This window comes from Lucilia sericata, unplaced genomic scaffold, assembly GCF_015586225.1.
Source record: "Lucilia sericata isolate MDLA Ls3-8-SP2 unplaced genomic scaffold, ASM1558622v1 Contig001131F_arrow, whole genome shotgun sequence".
In the NCBI taxonomy this organism is placed as follows: domain Eukaryota; kingdom Metazoa; phylum Arthropoda; class Insecta; order Diptera; family Calliphoridae; genus Lucilia; species Lucilia sericata.
Window position 1 is genome coordinate 128,310 of NW_023995102.1, and position 11,031 is coordinate 139,340.

Consider the following 11,031-nt stretch of genomic DNA (forward strand, 5'->3'; position numbering starts at 1 on the left):
AAACTCCCTATTTGTAAGCGAAAATAATGACCTTAAATGCATAAAACATAGTAATAACTTATTCTTACTCAATAACTTACTTTTCAATGACTACTACTTACCGTCTGCATTACTAAGAAGGAATCTATTAATTACTTACAAATAATATATTATGCAAGTACTTACATTTTAGACTTGACATATTGTTTTCGAACTTGGTTGTTAACACAACCGTAGTAGTTGGACCCAATGACGTATTCCCGTAGGCTATTTTTTTCCTAGAAACGAAAGTATTAACTTAACTCTCTATTTGCAGGCGTAGTAAGTACTTACCGAACTCCCTATTTGTAAGCAAACTTGCTAAATACTTGCCTCCAATGTCATCCCCGTGTTAAAATAATGACCTTAAATGCTAAGTATTGCATAATTCTTTACTTTTCAATATAAGTTTTTGCTGGGATGGTCTATGACAGAGCAAGTGAAAGGGTTCTAAAGGGATTTATTTTGTCAAACGTGTATACAATTTAAGGCGATACTTTTTATTGCGGGAGGATGTTTGTGAGACATGTGAGTGATTGTTTAAAACACATACATACATACAATTGTATGCTTTTACAACTAATGCTTTTCTGCAAGAGACAGGTCAGGTTTTCAATTTGGGAAAAATAAAAATAAAACTGTTGTACGACTATATGTAGAGTAAAAATATTTAAGAGTTTTATTGTAAATATAAAATATTTATTAAATCTTAAGCTAATTTGCCATAGGGAGCATTTTTGTTGACAGGGACATAGAAATCACCAGCAACCATATAAGCATTAATGACGGCACCCATGCGAATGTTGCTATAGGTGGAGCCGCACTTCTTGGCAACAGCATCTTCATAGTTGGAGCACTTGATGGTAGAGAAATCATCCTTTTTCACGGCTTCGGCATAATAGACAATAGAACGGCTGTGAGAGCAGGAACCGGTGAGATCAACACCACAACCAGGTTGAGATTGGCCACCATTAGGATAGAAAGCACCCTTGCCAATGGGTTTTAAGAAACCCAATTTACCGCCATTAGTTTGGATAGATTCAACATAGTTGGCATCAGTGCTGGACAAGCGTTTGTCGGGTTTGTCATAGTGGAACAGGGGCAGAGCAGGATCCAAACCTACAATGGTGTGAGCTTTACCGGATTTAATGTTCTTGCCTGTGAAGCCAGCAACATGAGCACCCAAGCTGTGACCAATAATTTCCAAAGTATCCAATTTCAAACCGTAATTCTTGACCAAGAAATCAACCAAAGCGGCAACTTTTTCACCAACACCCGAAACAGCCAAAACGGAGGAAGCATAATCCACAGAGCGGGCACGGCCCCAGTCTACGAAAATGAAATTGTATTCACCTTTGGATAACCAAGCCTCACGAACACCAGAGTTAATAAACTCATCTTTGCCGGATTTCCAGCCATGAATGGAAATGCGAGTGGGGTGTTTGGCATTGAAGTTAGAGGCACCAATGGTTTTTTTGGAGGCAGTAATTTCCTGAGGAGTAGTGGGATTTTTCTTGGTGTACAAGTAGAAAGTAACAGGATTGGTTGACAAACGACCTTCCATAACTTGCATACTTTCGAGATAGGCATCAGCTTCTTCCATATCAACCCATTCAAAGGTATCATCTAGGCGGGGTACATACCAACCATTTTCACCATTAACACGTTCCTCTTCGGGAAGAACATAGGCAGTAGCTAAATTGAAATAAAACACAAGTTATATTATTAATCAAGCTGAGTAAAGGGATTTAAACAATTTTCAACTTACCTGCCACAGCGAACAAAGCAACCAATAAGAAATACTTCATGTTTGCAGAATTAGAAGCAATTGCTAAATTTTTGAAATTTCTTTACTTTTATACTATTTTCTTATTGTTATATTTAAATTGATAACTTATAAACTGTTGTTGCAATAGGAAATGTTGAGATTTTTATATATATGTTTTAGAAAGTATAGGAACAATTCAATTGCTAAAAATATTTTTAAGTGTTTTGGCCGGTTTTAGCATTTTTTAGATGTTTATCTGTTATCAATACAGGATAGAAATGTTTTAAGATAAGAAAACCAATTTTATTAAATTTTACAAATCATTGATTTTATTTTCATTAATAGTATTTTGTTTAAGTGAAAACAAATATAAATGTGGGAGTTTCTAGTTGTTTTTCATAAATTGATTAACGTCACTATCAAACAATTGTAATGAATTGTTAAAGTACTATATATAAAAAATATATAGTTTTATGTTATTAAAAGTTATATGAAAATTTATTTACAAAAATTGTTTTTTTGTTGTTGACCTCTTTTTTTGCTATTGACCTCTAACTTCAAAAGTTTTACTAACCTAATTTTGAACTATTTGTAATTTTAATTACAATTGCTTTCATTACAATTACAATTAATTTCTGCAATAGTTTTTGAAAGTTTTTTGCACTTAATATAAGTAAAAACGTACTTACCGTACAACGGACACCCATCCCGGTTGATTCAAGTCCGGATTTCTCGGTTCTTTTTTTTTAAGTTTTAAAAAAATGTATTTTAAAGAAATAGAATAGAATAAACAAATAGACTCATAGTCCACAGACTAGGCAATACACTAGATCATAGAAAAGTCGATGAATAGTGAATAGATCATTCCATAGACTAGCCATAGACCAGTCCATAGATTTATCCATAGACTAGTCTATACCCTAGGCCATACACTAATCCATTGGCATGTCCGTGAATTATATAATACTTGTCCATTGACCAGCCAATGGGCTAGTCAATAGACGATTCCGTAGACTAGTCAATAGACTATAGATTAGTGCATAGACTATAGACTAGTATATAGACTAGTCAATAGACTACTCAATAGAATAGTCCATAGACTAGTTAATATACTTGTGCATAGACTAGTCAATAGACTTGTCCATAGACTATTTAATAGACTTGTCCCAAGATTAATCTATAGACTAGTTAATAGAAAACTCCATGGACTAATTAATAGACTAAATAATAGACCATTATACAAACTAGCCCTAGACCAGTTAATAGACTATTCCAGAGACTAGACAATAGACTAGTCTTTAGATTTGGCAATAGACTAATTTATACACATGTCAGTGGACTAAATAATGTACTGGTTCATAGGCTAGTCAATAGACTAGTCCGTAGGTTAGTCAGTAGACTAGATAATAGACTACCCAATAGGCTAATCAATAGACGATTCCATAGACTAGTCAATATACTAGTATATAGACTTGTCCCAAGATTAATCTGTAGACTAGCCAATAGAGAATATCAATGGACTAGTCAATAGACTAAATATTAGACTATTCCACGAACTAACCATAGACCAGCTAGTCAATAGACTAGATAATATACAACCCAATAGGCTAATCAATAGACGATTCCATAGACTACTCATAGACTCTATAAACTAGTCAATATACTAGTATATACACTTGTCCCAAGATTAATCTATATACTAGTCAATAGAGAAGTCCTTGGACTAGTCAATAGACTAAATAATAGAATATTCCACGAACAAACCATAGACCAGTTAATAGACTATTCCAAAGACTAGACAATATACTAGTCTATAGACTAATTCATAGACATGTCCGTGGACTAAATAAAAGACTAGTTTGTAGACTAGACAATAGACTACCCAATGGCTGGTCAATAGACGATTCAATAGACTGTTATATAGACTAGCCGACAGTCTGGACAATAGACTAGTCCATAGTCTAGTCAATAGATTAGTCCGCTGACTAGTCAATATCAAGTGTAAGAAAATAAAACATATTTCTACTATTCAAAAATAAAAATGAATTTCAAACTTTATTTCCACATCAACAACCATTTTAAGCCAAAGCACCATAAGGAGCTGTACTCTTAACTGGAACATAATAATCACCAGCAACCATATAAGCATTGGTCACAGCACCCATACGCACTGAGCTATAGGTAGAACCGCAACTCTTGGCGACAGCATCTTCATAGTTATTACACTTAACAGTGGCAAAGTTATCCTGTTGTACAGCTTCAACATAGTAGAGAACAGAACGGCCATGGGCACAGGAACCAGTCAAGTCAACACCACAGCCAGGTTGTGATTTACCGCCATTAGGATAGAAAGCACCTTTGCCAATGGGTTTCAAGAAACCCAATTTACCACCATTTGTCTGGATAGATTCAACATAATAAGCATCAGTGCTGGACAAACGTTTGTCGGGTTTATCGTAACTGTACAAGGGTAAGGCAGGATCCAAACCAATAATAGCATGAGCCTTGCCATTGGCAATATTCTTGCCTGTAAAGCCAGCTACATGGGCACCCAAGCTGTGGCCAATAACTTCCAAAGTATCCAAATTCAAGCCATAGTTTTTAACCAAAAAGTTGACCAAGTCAGCAATTTTTTTACCCACACCAGGAACAGCCAAAACGGAAGTAGCATAGTCTACAGAACGAGCACGTCCCCAGTCAATGGCAATCATGTTGTAGTCACCATGTGACAGCCAAGCTTCACGTATACCACTATTAACATAATCATCTTTGCTAGAGGTCCAGCCGTGTATGGTAATTCTAGTGGGATTTTTGGCATTGAAATTGGAGGCGCTTATGGATTTTTTGCTAGCGGTGATTTCCTGACCCTCAGTGGGATTGGCCTTGGTGTACAAGTAAAAGTTAACAGGATTGGTAGTCAAAAGACTGTCCACATTAGACATAGCTTCGAAATAAGATTCGGCTTCATCCTTGTCGACCCAATCAAAGCTGCCATCTACTCGTGGTATAAACCAACCATTCTCACCATTAACACGCTCATCCTCTGGGATGACAGCAGCACTAGCTGAAATTTATTTTATTGAATTTGTTCAGATATTTTAGCAATTTCAATTCTTACCAGCCACGGCACAAAAAGCTAAGAACCAGAGAAGTTTCATAGTTAAAAAACCAATATGACTACTTTGCAGAAATTCAGTTCTTTTTATAACAATTTTTTATCTTTTGTTTATGAAGTGGTCATTACAGTGGGGTCTCTTTGTTTCGTATACATTCTTGAGGAAAGTTATCTATTTTATTTAAACTAATCTTCACTAAGTACAATGTTATTTTAAATAAATTGAATTTGATAAATTGATAAATATTTAAGTGATTATTGCACCGAAGTGTGGCAGTAATCAAGCGCACTATGGGACGAAGTAATTTTTTAGCATAAATTAAAAAAATATCGTTAGGGATTTTGCAGTTTTTAACGAATTTAAGTAAATTTTAATAATTGTGTCAAAGAGTCATAATATCCTTTAATATTACGATATTGGACGTTATGATTCGCCACTTAGGGTATTGTCATTTCCGTAATTAATTTACTTTTCAAATAATTTTATTTTCAGATTTTATTATTTTGAACCATAGTGTAAAATTAATTTTTATTTTGTTATCGGACTAAATACATATAATAAGACTGCAGGTTTACGCTGTTGATAATATTCAAATTAATGTATGCATTTATTTTAAGATTCTAACTTACGAAAAGTAATTGATTTCATATTTTGCTCGGTCATCAACACAAACGTATTATTAGGTTATTTTCTATGCAAATTGATTTTGTTTGTTTTTAAGTTAAAGGTTTAAATGTTATGTGAGGAATTCCATAGCCTTGAAACATTATAAAGTCTTTAGACTGAAAAGAGACAGATAGTACAAGAACCATCAATCAAATTATACCTTATCTCAAAATTATAAAAGTTTCATCAAAAAATAAAATCTCCAATATTTAGCCCGGTTTTTTTTGGTGACTAGGGGAGAATTAAAACTGAACTAGAACTGAACTAAAACTGAACTGGAACTGAACTGGAACTGAACTGGATCTGACTTGAACTGAACTGGAACTGAACTGGAACTGAACTGGAACTGAACTGGAACTGAACTGGAACTGAACTGGAACTGAACTGGAACTGAACTGGAACTGAACTGGAACTGAACTAGAACTGAACTAGAACTGAACTAGAACTGAACTAGAACTGAACTAGAACTGAACTAGAACTGAACTAGAACTGAACTAGAACTGAACTAGAACTGAACTAGAACTGAACTAGAACTGAACTAGAACTGAACTAGAACTGAACTAGAACTGAACTAGAACTGAACTAGAACTGAACTAGAACTGAACTAGAACTGAACTAGAACTGAACTAGAACTGACCTAGAACTGAACTAGAACTGAACTAGAACTGAACTAGAACTGAACTAGAACTGAACTAGAACTGAACTAGAACTGAACTAGAACTGAACTAGAACTGAACTAGAACTGAACTAGACTACTAGAACTGAACTAGAACTGAACTAGAACTGAACTAGAACTGAACTAGAACTGAACTAGAACTGAACTAGAACTGAACTAGAACTGAACTAGAACTGAACTAGAACTGAACTAGAACTGAACTAGAACTGAACTAGAACTGAACTAGAACTGAACTAGAACTGAACTAGAACTGAACTAGAACTGAACTAGAACTGAACTAGAACTGAACTAGAACTGAACTAGAACTGAACTAGAACTGAACTAGAACTGAACTAGAACTGAACTAGAACTGAACTAGAACTGAACTAGAACTGAACTAGAACTGAACTAGAACTGAACTAGAACTGAACTAGAACTGAACTAGAACTGAACTAGAACTGAACTAGAACTGAACTAGAACTGAACTAGAACTGAACTAGAACTGAACTAGAACTGAACTAGAACTGAACTAGAACTGAACTAGAACTGAACTAGAACTGAACTAGAACTGAACTAGAACTGAACTAGAACTGAACTAGAACTGAACTAGAACTGAACTAGAACTGAACTAGAACTGAACTAGAACTGAACTAGAACTGAACTAGAACTGAACTAGAACTGAACTAGAACTGAACTAGAACTGACCTAGAACTGAACTAGAACTGAACTAGAACTGAACTAGAACTGAACTAGAACTGAACTAGTACTGAACTAGACTGAACTAGAACTGAACTAGAACTGAACTAGAACTGAACTAGAACTGAACTAGAACTGAACTAGAACTGAACTAGAACTGAACTAGAACTGAACTAGAACTGAACTGAACTAGAACTGAACTGAACTGAACTAGAACTGAACTGAACTAGAACTGAACTAAACTGAACTAGAACTGAACTAGAACTGAACTAGAACTGAACTAGAACTGAACTAGAACTGAACTAGAACTGAACTAGAACTGAACTAGAACTGAACTAGAACTGAACTAGAACTGAACTAGAACTGAACTAGAACTGAACTAGAACTGAACTAGAACTGAACTAGAACTGAACTAGAACTGAACTAGAACTGAACTAGAACTGAACTAGAACTGAACTAGAACTGAACTAGAACTGAACTAGAACTGAACTAGAACTGAACTAGAACTGAACTAGAACTGAACTAGAACTGAACTAGAACTGAACTAGAACTGAACTAGAACTGAACTAGAACTGAACTAGAACTGAACTAGAACTGAACTAGAACTGAACTAGAACTGAACTAGAACTGAACTAGAACTGAACTAGAACTGAACTAGAACTGAACTAGAACTGAACTGAACTAGAACTGAACTAGAACTGAACTAGAACTGAACTAGAACTGAACTAGAACTGAACTAAAACTGAAATAGAACTGAACTAGAACTGAACTAGAACTGAACTAGAACTGAACTAGAACTGACTAGAACTGAACTAGAACTGAACTAGAACTGACCTGGAACTGAACTGGAACTGAACTAGAACTGAACTAGAACTGAACTAGAACTGAACTAGAACTGAACTAGAACTGAACTAGAACTGAACTAGAACTGAACTAGAACTGAACTAGAACTGAACTAGAACTGAGCTAGAACTGAACTAGAACTGAACTAGAACTGAACTAGAACTGAACCAGATCTGAACTAGAACTGAACTAGAAATGAATTACAAATGAGTAACGAATATTTTGTATCTTTAATAGACCAACACATCTGTTCAGTTATTCCGGTAATTCCGTTTAAATCTATTTCGCCTTCTAAGGGTTAATAAAAAATTTACATGTCTAACGTCATGATTATTTATTTTAAACGTACCTAAACTTAACTATCTGTATAATCTATGGAAATAGAATCTTAAGTTTAAAAAAATATTTAAAATTTTATCAGCTATTAACACAAGTAAATATTTTGAAAATAAATAAAAAGAAGATTAATAACAATGATTAAAATTGGGAACATAACTGTGATTATATAAGGGTTCGCAAATATTCAGACAAATCACTAAATTAATTTCTAAAAATAAATCAAGAGCAATGAACCTATTTTTAATCAAAAATAAAATTCCAAAATGTCTGCTAAAATTAAAAAGAAATTGTTTTTAATTACTGACAAAAAATTGCAATCTTTGAGAATCTCATAGTTTTTAGTTTCATTTAATCGGTGCAAGTATACTATGGACAAATACTTAGTTCTTTGAAACACTAAGAGCTTATGTTCGCATTAATCGTACTCAGTACTTAAAACGATATTACATACATTTACTAGGAAAAAGGAAATTTTTTGGAAGCAAATTTTTTCAAATTGTTAATTATGGTGTATTCGGAATGAACCTTTAGTAATTTAGAAACATTTGAAAGTATGCAATGAATTTTGAAAAGTTTTGTTCAATATTATAATTGTCAATTAATTATTAGTATTTTTGAGAATACTTTTTTAGAACTGTACGGGTCCTTTCTAATAGCCGAGTCTCTGTTTAGTACATCCGACCGCATGTCTGTCTATCTGTCTGTCTTTTGAAATTTACTTTACTAAATTATTAGCAAGATCAGCCCATAATGATCCAAAATCCACAACTATCTAAATTTTTGGATATAAATCGATGGCAAAAAATCGTTCTCTATGCTTAAGGGTTTATAAGTAACTCATTACAATTTTCTTTAAACCAACTAGAAGTATCATAGAAAAGTATATTTTTTTCGAAATTTAATGGAGTAAAAGAAAATTTATTGATTTTTTTCTTCTTTATTAAATACATGCTTTTAAAGCATACATCAACTTATTTCAATTATAAGTCAACAAATACTAAAACTTAACTTAAGCTAATTTACCATAGGGAGCCTTGCTATTGACAGGTACATAAAATTCACCATCAACCATATAGGCATTGGTAACAGCACCCATACGTGCAGAATTATAATTCGAACCACATTTCTTGGCAACAGCCTCCTTATAGGTACCGCATTTAACAGAAGCAAAATCATCCTTTTCCACAGCTTCGACATAGTAAGTGACGGCGCGTCCATGGGAACAGGAGCCAGAAATATCAGCACCACAACCAGGCTGTTTCTTACCACCATTAGGATAGAAAGCACCCTTACCAATGGGTTTCAGGAAACCCAATTTACCACCATTAGTTTGTATAGACTCAACATAGTGGGCATCAGTGCTGGACAAACGTTTGTGGGGTTTTTTGTAGCTAAAGAGAGGTAGAGCAGGATCTAACCTACAATAGTATGAGCTTTGCCGGATTTAATATTCTTGCCGGTAAAGCCGGCAACCTGGGCACCCAAACTGTGGCCAATTATTTCTAAAGTGTCTAAATTTAAGTGAAATTCCTTGACTAAATAGTCAACCATTTCAGCTACCTTTTTACCCACACCAGGAACGGCTACAACCGAAGAGGCATAATCTATAGAACGAGCACGGCCCCAATCAACAACAATCATATTGTAATCACCATGAGACAACCAAGCTTGACGTACTCCAGTATTAACATAATCATCTTTACTATTAGTCCAACCATGAATGGTAATTCTGGTGGGATATTTGGCATTGAAATGGGAAGCCTCTATGGATTTTCTAGACATTTTGATTTCTTGATGTTCATGTGGATTGGATTTGGTGTATAAGTAAAAGGTAACTGGATTAATGGTTAAACGTCCTTCCATCATTTGTTTGGACTCCAAATATGATTCAGCTTCCTCCATATCAACCCAATCAAAAGAGCCATCAATACGTGGCACATACCAGCCATTTTCACCATTTATACGCTCTTCCTCGGGTATAACAGCAGCAAGAGCTATGCAGATAAAAAATAACTAAATATTTGAAGTGTTTTTTTTTCAAAAAATAATGTATCAACCTGTTCCCAAAAAGAGGCCGGCCAACAGCAAGTAGTACTTCATGTTCAACTACAAATACCTGAATGAACTTGACCATCATTTAGTTTTTATAGGTCTATATACTACACAGTTTTCTAGTTTTTGTAATGGTTTTAGATTAATAACTAACTAGTGGTAATAAATTTTGATTTCTTCTAATCTCAAGTATTCTCCAACTAACAAAATTTATGATAATTTGAAATAATTACCAATGTTGTTGTTACAGGCCATAATCGTTAATTTTGAACAACTGCACATGTTACACCCGTGTATCAAATCAAATGATAAGAATTTCTTTTTCAGTTGAGAGGGTCTAAGAATTCAGAGAGGGGGCGGGCATGGAAGAAATATTTATTTGTTTTTAATATTTTTGGAAATTTGGTACTACACTCCTAAGTACTTTTGTAGGTACACATATAAATAGATAATTAAATTTTATCCCCCTTATTCACGAACAAAATTTTTATTGTATAAACAGTTTATGAATTAGATTTTGTATGGAAATATTGTTTTTATAAACCTTTTATAAAATAAAAATGCTGTTTGTGAATAAGGGGGTATATCTTTAAGAAAGTAAAATCGACCAAGCTCGACTATATTATACACTACAATGTCATGGAAGAAATTTCAATCTAGGGTAGTAATCGTGTTTTACCGCTCAAGGTATGCTGATTTGTAAACCTTAAGCAGTTTGTAGAATAAAAATTTATATTTGTAACAAATATCAGCTCTAATTAATTATACCCTCCCCCTCTATTGTGGTGTAGGGTATAAATATCGTTATCGTTATTAATTTTATTGTCGTTTTAGTTGTCAAATCAATTATCTTTATAAATGTTTCTCTGTTATTTTTT

General features: G+C 34.0%; 2 protein-coding genes and 1 pseudogene across 2 annotated transcripts; all 3 read right to left on the minus strand.

Moving 5' to 3' along the window:
• Positions 1-668: 668 nt before the first annotated feature.
• LOC119610171 (phospholipase A1 VesT1.02-like) lies at positions 669-1,876 on the minus strand. The gene is made up of 2 exons (XM_037965297.1): positions 1,787-1,876; positions 669-1,713 (listed from the first exon to the last, which is right to left on the minus strand). Exons 1-2 carry the CDS (start codon positions 1,824-1,826, stop codon positions 728-730), a joined length of 1,026 nt encoding a protein of 341 aa, XP_037821225.1. The 5' UTR covers positions 1,827-1,876; the 3' UTR covers positions 669-727.
• Positions 1,877-3,809: 1,933 nt separating this feature from the next.
• Positions 3,810-4,968, minus strand: LOC119610170 (phospholipase A1-like). Its single transcript, XM_037965296.1, has 2 exons — positions 4,905-4,968; positions 3,810-4,850 (listed from the first exon to the last, which is right to left on the minus strand). Exons 1-2 carry the CDS (start codon positions 4,942-4,944, stop codon positions 3,865-3,867), a joined length of 1,026 nt encoding a protein of 341 aa, XP_037821224.1. The 5' UTR covers positions 4,945-4,968; the 3' UTR covers positions 3,810-3,864.
• Positions 4,969-9,022: 4,054 nt separating this feature from the next.
• LOC119610167 lies at positions 9,023-10,232 on the minus strand (annotated as a pseudogene).
• Between the last annotated feature and the right edge of the window lie 799 nt (positions 10,233-11,031).